The sequence below is a fragment of the Mustela nivalis genome (assembly GCF_964662115.1).
Source record: "Mustela nivalis genome assembly, chromosome: 7".
NCBI classification, from domain to species: Eukaryota; Metazoa; Chordata; class Mammalia; order Carnivora; family Mustelidae; genus Mustela; species Mustela nivalis.
The window spans coordinates 126264431-126283063 of record NC_139026.1 but is presented as its reverse complement, the minus strand read 5'-3'; the positions used below and the strand labels follow the sequence as shown (position 1 = coordinate 126283063).

Below are 18633 nucleotides of genomic sequence, written 5' to 3'. Positions count from 1 at the left end.
TTTTAAGATTTTTTTTTTAATTTTTTGACAGATCACAAGTAAGCAGAGAGGCAGGCAGGGCGGGGTGGGGGGAGAAATCAGGCTCCCCACTGAGCAGAGAGCCAGATGTGGGACTCCGTCCCAGGACCCTGAAATCATGACCTGAGCCAAAGGCAGAGGCTTAACCCACTGAGCCCCCAGGCACCCTTGAGGTACATTTCATCCTGAAGCAAAATTCCTCTCCAGCTGTGAACCTGTGAAACCAGACAAGACAAGTACTTCCAGAATACCCTGGTAGGAAATCATAGGATAGACATTCCCATTCTAAAAGGGAGAACTAGGAAAGGAGAGAATGGCAGGTCCCAAGCAAGTACAAAACTTAGCAAGATAAACTTGATGAGCTCTCAGGCTCAAGGTAATTCTCCTGCTGGAGGCACTGCCCTCCAGACCCACTGGGTGGGCTCCTGCCCCCAGGCTCTGTGGGCAGGGACCACAGGGTGTCCCCAAGTGACCCCACCCCCACAGTTTTGAGCTGAGGCCAACTGGCCTGTCAAAAAGCAGTATTCCCTTCTTGAAACCAAGGACACATTCCTGATTGCCTGAACCACTTTTGGGGTTATCCTCCCCTCAACTAGAAAAATAGCATCTGTTTGGAGACAGATAGCTCTGTGACCCCACCCTTTAAAATCTCCATCCAACAGCTTTCCTTTTCTCTTGCTGTCTCCTTCCTCTTTGGTTCAAACTGGTAGTTCTCCTGCTGTGTGGCTGATTAAGTCTGTGGTTCTCACCCAGGCTAATCTCCTTATCCAACAGATACTTGGCCACACTCTTAGTGTTCTCTCCTAAACATGTTTTCTCAGTTTTGGTTTTTTTTTTTTTTTTTTGCAACGCAGATAGGCTGAGAATTTTCCAGATCTTTAAGTCCTGTTTCTCTTTTGACTCTAATTCCATCTTCAGGTCATCTCTCTCTCTTTGCATTTTATGGTACACAGTCAGGAGGAACTAAGCCACACCTTCAACATTTTGCTTAGGAATCTCCTCAGTTAAATACCCAGTTTCAGCACCTACCTTCCACAACATGCTAGAGCTTAAACACCATTCAAAGCCAAGTTCTTTGCCACTTGATAACAAGAATCGCCTTTTCTCCATTGTCCTTTCATAGTAACATGTCCCTCTTTTCCATCTGAGACCTCATCGGAATGGCCTTTATGTAACTTCTGTATATCTGCCAGTATTCTGCTCAAGGTAGATCACTTAACCATTCTCTGAGAAGGTGCAAGCTTTGTATGTAGCTCTTTTATTTTCCTCCTGAGCTTTTAACAGAGTTACCTTTAAAATCCTGTTTATGGAACTCTAAGCCTTTTCTAGCATGAGCCTTGAAAGTCTTCCCATTATCCAGTTCCTAAGCCATTCATACATTTTTAGGTATTTGTTACATTACCACTCCCCACCACCTTCTTGGTACCAGTATCTATATTGGTGTTTTCTACAGAAACAGAACCAATAGGATATATCTAGAGATAGCAAAAGAGATTTATTTTGAGAGATTGGCTCACATAGTTATGGAGGCTGAGAAGTCCCGTTGTCTGCCATCTGCAAACTAGAGACCCAAAAAAGATGATGGCGTTGTTCCAGTCCAAACCTGAAGAAGGCCTGAGAATCAGAGAAGCCAATGGTGTGAGTTTCGGTCTGAGTTACGAGGCCCAAGACCTGGGGGAGAGGGTGTGGGGGTGTATGTTCTCATCTGAGTCTGAAGGTCTAAGAACTAGGAGCACTGACGTCTGATGACGAGACAAGTCGGATTTCCCAGCCCCAGCACAGAGCTGATTTGCCTTCGTCCATCTTTTCTCCTACTCAGGCCATCAACAGATTAGATGAGGCCCACCTGCCCTGGGCAGGATGATCTTCTTTACTCAGTCCAGCAATTCAAATGCTTATGTTTTCTGGACACACCCTCACAGACCCAGAAATAGTATTTTATCAGTTCTCATGACACTGACATAGCCCAGATCAACACATAAAGTTAACTATCACATACTAATAGTGTCCATTTTTTTTTCCTTTTACATGATTTCCTGCTTTTTATACAAGAAGGGGAAGACTGCTGTGTGGCCATTATTGTGAACATACGTAGTTGACGTTAGAGTCACCAAAGATCAGAAGCGAGTCTTTAGGAGGATGGGAAATGGCATAGCAGAGATTAAATTCCATTTTGTTTTGTTTGTATTATGCAGCTCAGCTTCCTATGGACGCTGGCTGTTACAGGGGCATCCACCACATGGATGAGCTGCGAAGGGACAACATAAATTTATAATTCTGCCACTGAATGTGAAGCTTTAAAAAGAGCCCCATTGATCAGTAAATACAAGCTCCAGAAATGAAATTTTGGAAAATCACTGATATTTTTCTTGGGAGGTTATTATCAGTGATAAGGTGTTTCATATTGATTTTTGATAGTGATTTTTTAAAAGATTTTATTTATTTATTTGACACAGAGAGAGATCACAAGTAGGCAGAGAGGTAGGCAGAGAGGCATGCTGAGCAGAGAGCCTGATGCAGGTATCGATCCCAGGACCCTAAGATCATGACCTGAGCTGAAGGCAGAGGCTTAACCCACTGAGTCACCCAGGCGCCTGATAGTGATTTTTTTTTTTTTTTAAGTGCAAAGGCCATGTCTGAACAGATTCTGGCACAGCCATACAGTGGAATACTCCTCCTGCAGTGAAAGAACAAGCTACTGATACACACAGCAGCATAGATGAATCGTTAGAGAATTTATGCTGAGAAAAAGTTGTCTTACACAAAAGCATATGTACTATACGATTCTGCTTAAATAGATTCTAGAACAGGCAAATCTTGATCTTTGATAAAAATTAATCACAAGAGTAGGGGAGGGCTGCAGACAGCCTGGGAAGGGATATGAGGGAATTCTCTAGAACGCTGGCAAAATTCTGTATATTGATAGGGTACAAGGGTGCACAGATTTTTCAGAACTCCTCAAATGTGCTTATGATTTTATTTTATGTAAATTTTACCCCAAAATATACATAAAATGATGATAGGCATGTTGAGGTATGTAGGACGGAAGCATACTGATCTCTGTATTGACTTTGAATTGTAACCACCATCACAACAAAAATGGATTGATGGTTGCACAATAAGGCAAATGTAAAAAGTTAATTGTAGAATCTAGCTGGAAGTTATTCAAGTACTCGTCCAATTCTTTGCATTTTCCTCTAGGTTTGAAAATGTTATAATACAATCTTAAGAATGTAATTTCAGAAAAAAGCTATTAATATAAAAAAATCACAAGAGCACAACAGTTAGGTTTTTTTGCTTGGTTGGTTGGTTCATGTTTTTTTGTTTGTTTGTTTGTTTGTTTTGTTCTGCTTTTTGGTGATGCAATGTTCTTTTAACCACTGAATGTCTTTAGAGAAATTGAGCTACTTATCAAAGGTAAATGAGAATTTATTCCATTACCTTTGCTTGAAATACTGCATAAGAGACATTTAAAATGATAAACACATAAGGATTTCTGAATTTGAAATATGCCACATTGAATTGTTAGGAGATTAAATTTAAAGATAAAAAACTACATGTTTTTGAGTGTCATGTTTTTGACTACATGCCATTTCATTTTCAATTTTTCCTTTTGTTAATCTCCATGAACTATCTTGAAGACATGGTAGGTTCTGAATTCTGAAGAGGGAAAATAAACAGGTGATAGAATACAACTAAGAAGAATGTATTATTTTAATTATATAAATTAACTGATAAATAATATTGAAAATACTGATTTTTAGGGTACAAATAACATCATAGCCCTGACTTTCCATACCTGGGGAATTATTGAAGACTAGAATATAATTCAAAATGAGTGTGACAGATTAAAGCATTATATCTTTTCAAAAGGAGAAAATTCAAAAGGAACTTGTACAAAAGTTCAGGACCAAAACCAATAAATGGGGGTGGACCAGGTTCAAATCTAGGATATCAGCAACGAGCATGTCAGCCCTATTCACTGAATATTCACTGTCCTTTGTGCTATAATTGGATTCAGCTTTGGTACATATTTTTTTCTGTTTTTAAGTTTTTATGTAAATTCTAGTTAGTTAACATATAGTGTAATATTTAGTTTCAGTAGTAGAATTTTTTAGTGACTCACCAGTTACATACAACCAGTGCTCATCACGAGTTCCCTCTTTAATCCGCATCACCCATTTAACCCATTCCCCCACCCACCTCCCTTCCAACAAATATCTGTTCTCTGTAGTTAAGAGTATGTTTGATAGGTATTTTTTAAAAGATTTTATTTATTTATTCAACAGAGAGAGAGATCACAAGTAGGCAGAGAGGGAGGCAGAGAGAGAGGAGGAAGCAGGCTCCCCGCCAAGCAGAGCAGAGAGCCCGATGTGGGGCTCGATCCCAGGACCCTGAGATCATGACCTGAGCCGAAGGCAGAGGCTTTAACCCACTGAGCCACCCAGGTGCCCCTTGATAGGTATTTTTAAATAATATGGAGAAATACCTAAAAGTTTAAAGAGGAACAAGATGACTAAAATATTGAAAAACTGGTCCTAAGAGGAAAATCTGAAAGAAGAGGAACTTCTCTCAGTGCTTCCAAATTGAAAAGGTTCAAGTTCCCTTTGATTATTACCATTTTCAATTACATGAAGTGTTTTAATGGAGAGATTCTATGAAAAAATGAACAAGGGAAATGGATTCAACTTAAGAGATGGTGGAGCTGTTCAAATGGAAGGATCTTTTGACTTGAAGGTTGATTAAAGTCTGGAATAATTGTCAAGTGATGCTGGGATTTTGCATCCCTGGAGAATCATGTAAACAAAATAAAAATTCTGAGTGGATCTAGACTGACCTGCTAGAGGTTGGGGGCAAGCCCTTATAATCACCAGAAGGACTTAATTGGGTCTGTGTTCTATTAATAATGTTTCACTCAACATTATTGAGTGACATACATACAAAACATGTAAGTTTTGAAACAGAGCTTGGTACTAAATTATGTTCTTTCTATAAGGAATGGCAACTTAAACTTCGCTTCACTCAGAAATTCCCTGTGTTAGGTCATAGCATGATGACTGTGGATAGCAATACTATAGTGTATACCCAAAATCTGCTAAAGGGATAAATATCAACTGTTCTCACCACAAAACAAAACAAAACAAACAAACAAACAAAACAATGAAAAGAAAACAATGATAATTATGTGAGGTAATGGATATGTCAATTGGGTTGATTATGGTAGCGATTATTCCACAACGTATAAACATTGCAAAACATGAAGTTGAACACCTTAAATATAAATCATTTGTGCTCCTGAATTATATGAGTAAAGCTAGAAACAAATCACTGTATTGAATGATTTTTCTTTTATTGGACTTGTCTTCTACTAAATGACTACATATTGCTTTGGTGACAGTTTGTAACATTGTTCTTAATTCAGTTACTCTACTTTATTATAAAATAATTACAGTATATCCTGTAATTTTTCTTCTTAATGTTACAACATTATCATTAGGACGACATTTTTACATGGGAACCATTATGTTCATGAATGTTTTCTGTCGGTGAGAGGGTCCCTACCTGAGCGTAAGTATGTTTCACATTCTTCACTCTTTGGTCCTGTTAGGGACCACTTAGAGTGGAAAGAGATACAAATGTCAACTTTGTGAATGATTTCTCTTCTTTCTGAAAGCCAATATGGCAAAAATCCTCTTGCATTTTCCACTGTAGCCTCTATTTGTGGTTTCTTAATCTCATTGCATGGTTCGCTTTTATTCTTCCCCTTCGCAGAGCAAAACTTGCTTCCTGTTGTGATGCTGCTCAAAACTTCATTGTTTCTCAGAACAACACTCCAGCTGGGACCAACATGAGCTACGAGGTGGAAAGCAAAAACGAAATCCTAATTAGAGAGAATATTTTTAATATGTTTCCAGTGGTGAGTAAAGATTTGTTGTGGTTGATTTGTGTCGCCATTCCAGATGACTTTTCTCCCACATTACGTTGTAACTTATACTGATAGAGAAGTTAACTCAGAATTAAAAGACCATACGTTGTTTTGATGTAAAAGATGGTGATAGTGCTCCATTTTAAAAAGGAATTTTGAATGCAAGTGGCTCTGCAGAGAATAGTATTTATATCTTACATGATAAGCTCTCCAAGTCCTTGAGTCTTCGTAACTCATCCTTCCATGAGATGAGCTACTTGGATTTTCTGGATAGGAACTACTGGAGCTTGGGAAGAGGACCATTTTTCACCTGGAATAAGACTCTTCCAGTTGTCAGTTTTGGTAACTGAATTGGTTCCTTCACAAGAAACTATGGGTTTATCTGGCTAATCTTTGGGAAGTAAATATGTTAGGAATTTGTTGTCAGTGGAACGGGGGCTGCCTGGGTGGTGCAGTCGGTTAAGCATCTGACTCTTGGTTTCATCTCAGGTCAGGATCTCAAGGTCGTGAGATCGAGCCCCACATCAGTCTCCGTGCTCAGTGCGGAGTCTCCCTCATATTTTCTCTCCCTCTCCTTCTGCCCCTCCCACCTGTGCTCTGACTCTCTAAAATAAATGAATAAATCTTAAAAAGAAAAAAAAATAAAGAATTTGTGGTCACTGAACATAACCTCACACTCAGGAATCTCTATGTGATATGTTCATTGATGTATCCCAAGCTCTAGAATATTCCCCAGCGCATACATGCATTCATTACACAGTCCTCAAATAAACTAATGAGTAATGGTACAGTGTCATTACAAGAAGAAACTTCTTTAATATAAATCCAAATTTGGGGAGAATTTTTGTCATGAAGAACATCCCATTGCTTATACACCTTTGGTCATCTTTTCATGAGTTGATTAAAAGCAATTAAGCTAAGTCAGTATGGTCAAAAATCGGATGACCTAATATATGCAGTTTACCAACTGTAGAATATTCAGTTCTTGCAATTAATTCCTTTTTGTTGGAACTTTGACTTCCTTCAACTAATTTATTGGTCATATAAGTTGTGCCAGTTTTTCTTTTACTCTTATAATTCAAAAGAAGACTAATTGGCTGGGAATGATTGAAAAATGAATAGAAAATGATAGAGGAAAAAAATAGAAGAAATTTCCGGAAGGAAAGGAGGACCAAAAATAACTCATAATGCATTCTAAAAATGCCCTCATGAGGCATTGAAATTACCAATAATTGAAAAGATAATAAGTACAGAATATTTATATTCCTGATCCAAGAAGGCCTGAGAGAGTTTCACAATGAGCAACTCTTTCACCCTTGCAATTTTTTCTAGTGTTTTCCTTGCTTTAGACGGACCAGAACTGAGGAGAGACAGGAATTTTTTAGCTTCCAGTTGGCACTTAGAAAAGAATAACCTAGGCTTAATAATTCTGTATGCAGTTAACAACAGTATCGGTTTCCCAAATTTGCACTGATTTTTCAAAACTGGGGGGTTGGAGGTTGGGAGGTAATTTTGAAGTTGAGTACAGTAATAGTAGCAAAGCAAGGGGCTTTGTGTTGCTTCCACACTCCCTTTTCTCTCTAAGAGAGCTGGCCGCCTTCTGGCCCTGCTGCCTACATCCCCACCCTCCTTGTTCTGTTCTGCTAAAGAACTCTGGTGCACACAACAAGGAGATGACAATAGACAGTTCTGATGAATATCGTAAAGTCATTTCCTCCAAACACTTTGCTCAGTTACCTGAAAAGAAAGCAAAGTTGGTTTTCGACCAGAGTGAGCAGGACTTGCTCAACATAGCACACATTTTCCACTTTCTTAGGAGCTTTGTTTTAAGAAACATTGGAATTTGTAATTCAGAGGTTACTTTTACTGAACATGAGATCCCCAAACATATGGGCTTTTCCCCTAGTTGACCAAGAAACCAGAGAAAATATGTGTTATTTTTGAGTGCTTAATTGGAGATATGTTTTCTTCTGTCATCTTTTCTGTTATACCATTAAGAGTTTATTTGCATTCTATCCAGTCTGTAAAGTTCAGAACTGTCTGTGGCAGTAAACACAGGTCAAAGACATCTTGAGCTAGGATTACAGTGGATTTGAAATCACCTGAGGTATCTAGGAACCATTGACTTCAGAGCCATGTCCTCTGCTAGGCAATTACAGATACGAAGAGAAATAAGGTACATAATTAAACTAACATTGTATTCATGGAATGTGAGAAACTGTGTCACATGGGGTGAATAAGAACATGGGCTCATTCAGGGGTTTGAATCTCAGCTCTGACATTCGCTAGCCATTCCTTAAACCCATTCTTTTATTTCCCCAGCAGCAAAATGCTCGTAAGGTTCACATGTGTTAATAAGTCAGGCACTTGGAACAGCATCTCTTGTATAGTGATTACAATATGATTCTGAATTGTTAGAGACAAACCAACCGTGCTGAATCAGAGTTCTCTCTGCTCATTTGGCATCACCCAGATGGAGCCTGAGAGCACATAACAGTCTTAGTGTTTCAGGAGTCCTTTGGGCTTCTCACAACCGCACTGGCCCTGAAGTGTTGCCATTGGTGCTGGGAAACTGGCTTTGGGCAATGTGCTGCCCTGATTTGTAGTGTTGGTTCATTTTAGTGGTGGACATACCCCCGAGGTGGCTGACTTAAATTTACCAGTGGCTTCACAACAGTTCACAAAATTCCTGAATATTCACCAGCTGGCTACCCCATCCTGATCCAAGAGGCTCCCAACTCAATACTGGTGGTTTTTTCCCAGGGTGGGCCATCGGGCCAGCAAGCATTAATTGAAATGTCACTGTGTACATTCCAACATGTGAGGTTTATGGTGAAAGATGAGGGGAAGTTAAAAGTCACAAACACGTCCTCTGCCCTTAAGGACCTCTGCTCACCCTCTAAAGACAAAAGAGGTGAATCAGGACAATGCCACTGTGGTGTCTGACCTGGGCCTTCTTGGCGCTGCTCAGGGTCCCATCTTTTCATCGGGGAGAGGGACGAGCAAAGACAAAGAGCACTGTTTAATGGAGAAGTTATGTTTCTGACTGGGAAGGACTTGGGGAAAAGGGGAAATCTTTTGGGGGTAGACAAGTCGGGTCCTTGGAGGAAATATAAGAGATTCAGACCTTGGAAATCAATTTGAAATATGTCAGCAGAGAGTTAGTAGGCATCCCTGCAGCACCGTGGCTGGTCATTTGTGGAGATAGCAGGCATAAATCTCATGTCATCCCTGAGCCTGAAGGTCTAACTCTAGCAGAAACTTCTGCTAAATTAGCTATTAATTTTATGCCCAAGAATAGAGGATTTCATGATACTTTCTAATTGCTTCATTTCCTCTATTTTGCTGAAAACATTCTTGTTTGTTGGAAAGGCCCAGTGTGGGGTTTTGCTAGTCTAATGTTACGTACTTAATTGTGTGATTTAAGACACATTAAGTTACATTTTATAAACAAATGTATTATATGTTAGATTATTACACCATAGGGTCTATGATACGCTGTATGTTCCTCTCAAGAGAAATGAAAGGCAGGTTTACAAGATTTTTTATTATAAGTCATAAGTTGATCAACATGCTATGGCATTTCTATCTCTGCCTTTTTTTCCTTGCTCTTTTCCTTTCCTTAATGTGTATTTAAAAAAAAAATGTAGCTGCTTGAATTAAGCTGATGATATTTATTGTTCTGAAACCAAAGCTATTTGTAATGGTTTCTCTCTTCCTTCTGCTAGTCTCAGCCCTTCATGGAGTACCCCTACAATCAGTGCGCAGTGGTTGGAAACGGGGGAATTCTGAATAAGTCTCTTTGTGGAGCTGAAATAGACAAATCCGACTTTGTTTTTAGGTAAGACCTGTCAGATGGGTTTCCTTGAAACCAAAGGTCAGTTGGATATTTTAAAGGGATGCTGTAAAGCTACTCCGTGTAAATTTTGACCTATGAGCTGTGTTGCTTAAGTCTACAAATTACTTGGGTAGACTTTCCTGAGGTGTTAAATGGATCATGAGTTCCTCAGAATGTTAATACCAGAGGGAAAAAAACTGTGCTTTGGCTACTTCACCGAAACTCTGAAATCATGGTGAAAGAGGGTCTTTGCTGCGGGACTTGTCAGAGGCTACAGTGTATTAAGGATACCATGGCTCCCTCAGAAGGGCTCTGGAGAACATTTGCCAGGCTCACCTGAAAAAAGGGAAAAATATATAAACATATTATATATATAAGTACATTATATATTATATATAATGCTCTGTTCAAATATATATATATAGTATATATATAGTATATATATAGTATATATATACTATATATAAATAAAATATATACTATATAATATATACTATATATAAATAAAATATATACTATATAATAAAATATATACTATATAATAAAGTGTATACTATAAAGTATATACTATATTAAATAAAATCTTTTTTAAAAAAAGGATTTCAGTACTTATTAAAGTTTTAAATGGAAATCAGATCAATTCAGAACTCCTTAACAGCCAGCATTTTCTCCAATAAACCGACAGTGATTGTATGTGTACATGTGTGGGTATGCGCATGTGTGGGTATATATATGTATATATATATATATTTCAAGTTTCTTGAAATATATATATTAGTATATATATATATAGTCTGGAAACTGCTTATTATTATTTGTGTGTATATATATATATATATATATACACACACACACACACACATACATACTATATATATATATTTGAACAGAGCATTTCAAGAAACTTTTGTTCTCAGATAATACTTGAGAAAATGCCAGCCTAAGCATTGTATTGCCACACAACATCATTGTTTCGTTTTCTGGCTTGAAATTAAGAAACGAAATTGTGGAGCTTCTAGATTCTGGTCTTTTAAAGTGTTTGTATCTCAGTAGCAGCTAGCTTGCAAATGCAGAAGCAGAAGTTATTTGTTTCTCCCTGTGCCTGTGCTAATAAGCCAAGCCGCGGAGTTTCTACACTTTCAGAATATGATGGAAAGGTGATTCATCCCTGTGAGGTTGAATTTCAATTGAAATGCACCTCTTTAAAAAGTGAGTCGAAATCTGTTTCTTCCTATTTCAGGGGCACTGATTTCATACATCAGAGGAGAACCTTTGATTCTTATTGATTTAATGCTGCTGTTTCTTGGCAGCTGAAAAGGAGGCCAGACTTTCAGTCACTAGCTCACTGCCCCCCTCCCCACGGTCCCACTGCTTTACTTGAATCTCATTTAAAGTTTTTATTGCTACAGGTAATGACTGACCAGTAGAACTGACAGTCCAGCAAGTCATTGAATGTGGTCCTCATGATTCATGATAAAATGGCCAATACCTGAGGGGCATCTGGGTGGCTCAGTGAGTTAAAGCCTCTGCCTTCAGCTCAGGTCATGATCTTAGGGTCCTAGGATCGAGCCCCGCATCGAGCCCCTCATCAGGCTCTCTGCTCAGTGGGGGGCCTGCTTCCTCCTCTCTCTGCCTGCCTCTCTGCCTACTTGTGATCTCTGTCTCTAAAATAAATAAATTATTTCAAGAAAAAAAAAATGGCCAATACCTAAATGATTTAACCATTTAGTTAAAGCACTCACTATGAAAAAGCCATAATGAAGCTAAATAATTCTTCTTGTAATAGACTTTTCATGGACTTAAAATTCTCAAAACATCTGTGGGGAGGATTATGGCCACCCATCCATTTTACCTGATAGGGCAGATACACGAAATACAAGTTGAGGTTTAAAAAAGAAAAATATCTCAGTGACTACTTAATTTCGAATTCCCCAGTAAGTGTGCCTTTTTCCAGATCCTGCATTTGCTGCCAAGGATGTTTCGGAGACAGAGTCTCCTGTGAAGTGAGCTTTCCAGAATGAAAGGGCAAAGGAGGGCTTAGATGTGGTCATGGTCATTAAAATTTATTTAAATGTTAAGTCTGTACTTAGTTTGTGTCTACGTGGTCAGAATTTTGTAATAACAGTCTGGAAACTGCTTATTATTATTTGTTTTTCATTCCAAAAGTTTGGGAGCTACTAGCTGAGTGGGTAAGGAATAAAAAGAGCTGAAGAATGGATGGTTTTACCAGCTACCATTCTATGTGTACAATACGCCATTACTTCCCCTCAGAGTCTCCTATGATACTCTGTTGGAAATCACCTTTGATTTTAAAAAGAATAATACTGTATTAGAAGGTAGATTTGTTATTACAGGTTGTCCAGTAATGAGGGCGTTTCTGTATTATCTGTGATTGATATTTTTTGCAAGGTGCCATGTTTAATTATTTTCTGACATACCTTTTATATCAATGAGAGGTGTACACGGTCCATTTGATTTTATGTTTCATAGAGTGTGGAATGCTGTTTCAACGTCAGTTCGTGCAGAACACATCAACTTGAAACAGCTTTCCTAAGGACATACTCAGAAATGCTCCTTTTGTTTGTATAGCTTAAAAGAAATGGTCTACTTGAAATTCTGTAAACAATACTTAGGGAGTCATAACCAACTTTCCCTTTTTTGTGAAAGGAATGTAATTACTCAAAATTACAATTCTTAATTTGTACTGAGTACTAAAAACAAATTAGTACTCAAAAGAGGAAGAGAACATTTATATGAAAATATCATTATAGGAACATTAGGGTTTTATTTATTAACAGCATAATTTGCTAGAAAAACTATCCATATGGGAATCAGCAGATTTCAGGGTTTGGTTGTTTTTTTTTTTTTTTTTTTTTTTTTAAAGACTTTGCTTCTGGCATACTCCGTAACCTTAGTTGCAATGCCTTATTTTTTTTTTTAACCTGTAAATTGGTGCCCATAACACTGTGGAAATATAATCAATAGAAATAATAATTTTAATAAAAGGATTATGAACTCTTCAGCAGCTAGCAAGGTAATTGTCATTTCTCATTTTGATATACTTAAGGGTCTTAATATTAAAAGCATTTACCAAATTTGTATATTTCATGCAATGTTGAAGTGTCAATTAAGAGTTCAATACTTAGGGGTTCCTGGGTGGCTCAGTTGTTAAGTGTCTGCCTTCCCCTCAGGTCATGATCCCAGAGTCCTGGGAGCAAGCCCTGTATTGGGCTCCCTGCTCATGGCGGAGTCTGCTTCTCCCTCTCCCACTTCCCCTATTTATGCTCTCTTTCTCTGTGTCAAATAAATAAATAAAATCTTTTTTAAAAAAAGGATTTTAGTACTTATTAAAGTTTTAAATGGAAATCAGATCAATTCAGAACTCCTTAACAGCCAGCATTTTCTCCAATAAACCGACAGTGATTGTATGTGTACATGTGTGGGTATGTGCTTTTTTTTAAACTTGCATTTTGAAAATGCTTTTTCCCCCCTCCCAAATTTCAGGTGTAACCTTCCGCCAATTACAGGAAACGTGAGTAAAGATGTTGGCAGTAAAACCAATGTTGTGACTGTAAATCCCAGTATCATAAAACTAAAGTAAGTATGTCCAACTTATATAACTGTTTGAGAACATTTGTTTTATTATTTAACATGTTTCTTAGTTTGAACACTAATCTTGTTGCTGGAATGACTTGCAATGCAATATAGCTGGAATGACTTTGGCGAAAAGATAAAAGAATATAATATATTCATAATTTTTTACTTCCTCTCAAGGTTGTAGCTCATAAGAGGTATGATCAATTGTACCTCTCTCTCCTTTTTTTTTTTTTAAAGAAAACCATTCCATTTTATTTTAAAGACTTTATTTTTTTAGGTTATTTATATTTCTTTCTTTCTTTTTTTTTTTTTTTTTTTTTTGCCAGAGAGAGAGAGCGCACGCAAGCGAGTACACACAAGCAGGCAGAGAGGCAGGCAGAGGCAGTGAGAGAAGCAGGATCCCCGCCAAGGAAGGAGCCCGATGTGGGGCTTGATCCCAGGACCCCGGGACCATGACCTGAGCCGAAGGCAGCAGCTTAACCCACTGAGCCACCCAGGCATCCCTATTTTTTATTTCTTAATATCATTTCTATACCCGATGTGGGACTCAAACTTATAACCCCGAGATGAAGAGTTGTACACTCTACCACTGAGCCAGCCAGGCATTCCAACCAATTACACTTCTAATGTTGTGAGTGGAACGCTACTAATCAAGTAAAAACTTATTTATCACTTCATCTTTTTTAACAATAGTGAAGTTACTTTTGAGAATTTTCTTTTCTTTTTTTTTTAATTTTTTATTTCTTTTCAGTGTAACAGTATTCATTATTTTTGCACCACACCCAGTGCTCCATGCATCCGTGCCCTCTCTAATACCCACCATCTGGTTCTCCCAACCTCCCACCCCTTGCCCCTTCAAAACCCTCAGATTGTTTTTCAAGTCCATAGTCTCTCATGGTTCACCTCCCCTTCCAATTTCCCTCAACTCCCTTCTCCTCTCCATCTCCCCTTGTCCTCCATGCTATTTGTTATGCTCCACAAATAAGTGAAACCATATGATAATTGACTCTCTCTGCTTGATTTATTTCACTCAGCATAATTTCTTCCAGTCCCGTCCATGTTGCTACAAAATTTGGGTATTGGTCCTTTCTGATGGAGGCATAATCCTCCATAGTGTATATGGACGACATCTTCCTTATCCATTCGTCCATTGAAGGGCATCTTGGTTCTTTCCACACTTTGGCGACCGTGGCCATTGCTGCTATAAACATTAGGCTACAGATGGCCCTTCTTTTCATGACATCTGTATCTTTGGGGTAAATACCCAGTAGTGAAATTGCAGGGTCATAGGGAAGTTCTATTTTTAATTTCTTGAGGAATCTCCACTCTGTTTTCCAAAGTGGCTGTACCAACTTGCATTCCCACCAACAGTGTAAGAGGGTTCCCCTTTCTCCACATCCTCTCCAACACATGTTGTTTCCTGTCTTGCTAATTTTGGCCATTCTAACTGGTATAAGGTGGTATCTCAATGTGGTTTTAATTTAATTTTCTTTCAGAACTTTAACATTACTCTTTTATCTTGGGAGTAGTTTCCTAATGAAACAGTTTATTTAAAAACTTCAGGGAATGCACCTTAATAGAAGCTGACCAAAAAAAAAAAATTACCACATATAGTTTATTACCAAAAAAATAATTCCCATATTTTATTTTTCACATTTAGCCACAACAAAATGTTCCTAGTTAATAAAAATCCCATGCATGGTTTTACTCCACTGTTTTCACCAAAACTAATAATCATTATTAATAAAATACAAACTAAAACTATATACTCACATAGTTCTAGTATCTATTAAGATAATATGCAATATTATACCTGCATCCTAAAAGTTTACTTTCTAGACACAACCATTCATATTAGTATATTTACTAAGGTATTATTTAAATCAAACACATAAATCTATCACAATACATTGAGGAAATTTAAAATGTGTGTGTGTGTGTGTATTAATGTAGGTATTTTATGTTCTTTAAGGAAACTTTTATGATCACATGTAAAAAAATATACACAGGTCACAGGTGTACAGCTTGGGGAATTTTTTAATGTGTAGACATTTTAAGAGTGGTCCTGTGTTTAAGAAAAATCAGTCATTATTTGGAAGGCATTTCTGTATCAAAAAGCTACCTTAGAGGGGCACCTTATGTGGCTTAGTTGTTAGGTGTCTGCCTTCAGCTCAGATCATGATCCCGGGGTCCTGGGATCAAACCCCACATCAGGTTCCCTGCTGGGTGGGAAGCTTACTTCTTCCTCTCCCACTCCCTCTGTGTATGTTCCCTCTCTCACTGTTTCTGTCAAATAAATAAATAAAATGTTTAAAAAAAAAGTTGCTTTAGAGAAAAAATTACTGAGTTAGAAGATAAAATAATATAAGAAATGTGTGTCCAGTAAGGATATAATCTGATAAGAAAATATAAATGAAAGCCTAGGGACACCACAAAAGAGAGATGAAGGACCTAGCTCTTGATTTTTATAGGAGGCTTACTCCTACTTGGACTCTGAGTCTACTGTTTGTCTCTTATATACAACAGTGACATAAATGGTTCAATGGCTCAGCCAAAGGTAAATTCAGCCTTATGGAACCAAAATGGCCACTTTGATTATAATGATGATGATTTTTTTTTTAATTTCGCAGATATGGGAACTTAAAGAAAAAGAAAGAAATATTTCTGGAGGACATTGCGACCTATGGAGATGCGTTCCTTCTTCTTCCAGCGTTTTCTTTCAGGGCCAACACGATTGCCTCTTTCAAAGTGTACGACACCCTAAAGGAGTCTCAAGCAAGACAGAAGGTTATATTTTTCCATCCCAAATACCTCAGAAATCTTGCCCTTTTCTGGAGAACTGAAGGTGTGACGGAGTTTCGCCTATCCTCTGGCTTGATGATCACAAGTGTGGCAGTTGAACTGTGTGAGCACGTGAAGCTGTATGGATTTTGGCCCTTTTCTAGAACGATTAAAGACACACCTGTCAGCCATCACTACTATGACAACAACTTACCCAAACGTGGTTTCCATGAGATGCCTAAAGAATATAGACAAATTCTCCAACTTCACTTGAAAGGAATCCTCAAATTACAATTTAGCAAATGTGAAAGCGCCTAAGCATAGTGTCTTAAAATGGGAAAGTTTTAATAGAATGCTGTAGGTGAGTAATGGTGTTTCCCAACACTAAAAGCAGTGGGTGTAGGGCATAATAGGAAAAGCCCTGAAATGTGGTATGATCAAAGTTCCCCACTGAGCTTGCAACAGCAGCAGCTCATGCAGTTGTCCCGATCTTCAGTTTCCCTCCCTGTGAAATGGGGACCATGATATCTAACTCTATCTAACAGTCCATGAAATCTCCTAGTACAGGATTTGGCGTGAGGTAGGGACTCCATGAATATTTCCTTGTTGCTCTCTACAGTTGCCATTTCTACTCTCAGCAGACTGATAATAAAAGGCATGCTGTTTTGAAGACCCTTCCTGGAAAGAACTGCTGAATTTCTAGTTTTCACTGGGTTCTTCCTCAAGCAGGCCTCTCTATTATCAATAATATCCTTCTCATCCTTCTTCCTGTCCAAAAGAGGATGTCTAAGAAATTATAGCAAACCCTTGATGATTCAGGAATGAAATCCTCCTCTTTGGATGGTAATGTACCTGCTTCTGATCACCTTCACTAGGGTCATTAGCTGCAATGATGTGTCTGGCTGGATTTAGGCCAATTGTTTTCCTCCTTTATTTACATTTTTAAAGTGCTCTTTTTGATTTATATTAAATTCCTGCCTTACTATTAAGCTTTTTCTGCTCCCACTGACAGGATCTATTTTTAAGAGCATGAAGAGTTACAATACCCAGTTTTTCTTACCTGGTGTCTGTGGGGTCACACATTCAATTTATTTGTAAAAAATTATCCAACAGCTACTTCATGCCAGACCATGTAGCAGGCTGTGTGAGAGGGACCTAAAGATGACCAAATCCTGCAGGAGGAAATGAACATGCATATGACCAACAGTGATACGGTACGATAGATGTTGTTATGACAGCTATGGAGAAGGTACTATGGGGTCATTCAGTTATTCAGGAGTCATTCAGTCTATTTCAGTGGAATCTGTTTCAGAGAAGAGATAATTGTCAAATAAAAATTAGAAAGTGAGTAAGGTTTTAACAAATGAAGAAGATTCTAAGTAGAGGGAATATGATAGGGGAAAAAGCAGTCCCTTTGATTCCGATTCACCAAAATGAGGATATTTGAAGGTAAATCATGGTCTTTGCCCCAAGAACTGTCACTTGAAGAGAAGTTATACCACGAGTGGATAGTGGCTTGGGCCCACCTCTGAAATAGTAGTTGTAGTGACCTGATAGGTCTCACAGGAAAGCAGTAAGGATTAATATACACCAAAACTTAATTCTCATAAAGAAAGGTATATATTTACATGATAAGTAGGACAAATAATTTAAATACCAATATCAAATAAAGCTTAAGTGGTATTGAATATTACAATTTTCACACCACTCCCTTCATTACGATGATACCTGTTAACATAGATCATCTATTCATCTACAAAGTTCTTTGGTTTAACTAAGTAACTACATTCTTACTTTGCCGACTTGTCTTTGTACCATCATGAGGAGGGCAGAAACCGGGGTGGAGCCAACTTGTCAGCATGCTGAATTAATTAAAAATAAAATTCTTAATTCTTACCTTAGCCAGATGACTGTTTGACTAAATGTTTCCTTTTGAAATCATTCTGCTGTCAGTCACTTATTTTGGGAAAGTACCTCCTGATTTCTTGCATTGTGTTTGACATTTTTAAAATATTATTGTTTGTTCACGTTTTGTTCTTCTATAGCAGATGAAACCAATTAGCTCCATAAATTGCTTAGAAGTTCATTTATAAATATTTTCCAAAAGGAACATGCTTTTAGTTATATGAAGTCTAATTTATTTATCTTTCATTCTGTGTTGATGAGTAAGTGGCTTTTTCTGCTGCTTCTAATGGATTTAATTCGTTTTTAAAAATCTATCAGTATGAGTAATGTCTACCATGTTACTAACAGTGGATTATTAAAAATAGAACAGTCTAATATTTTATAGTTAGTAAAATGCTTCCTTTAAAATGTTTTCTGGGGAGTAGAACCTTAAACTTTTCTTTTTGATGATATTGGAAATATCATCATATTAGAGTAAAAGAATATACTGAAATCAGTCATTAAATATACAGTATGGAGATTTTTATACATTGTTTTAATAAAAACTATGTATGATTAGCACAGAACT

General features: G+C 37.7%; 1 protein-coding gene across 6 annotated transcripts in view; it reads left to right on the top strand.

Moving 5' to 3' along the window:
• The window catches only part of ST8SIA6 (ST8 alpha-N-acetyl-neuraminide alpha-2,8-sialyltransferase 6), a 147615-nt gene extending 129554 nt beyond the window's left edge, over nt 1-18061 (top strand). For all 6 annotated transcript variants that reach the window (XM_082742025.1, XM_082742030.1, XM_082742028.1 and 3 more), the window contains 4 exons: nt 5791-5935; nt 9673-9785; nt 13287-13379; nt 16010-18061. In XM_082742025.1, coding sequence (XP_082598151.1) covers nt 5791-5935; nt 9673-9785; nt 13287-13379; nt 16010-16478 — 820 coding nt within the window. In that variant the 3' untranslated portion in view covers nt 16479-18061. The remainder of the gene's footprint in view (nt 1-5790; nt 5936-9672; nt 9786-13286; nt 13380-16009) is intronic.
• Nucleotides 18062-18633: the final 572 nt, after the last annotated feature.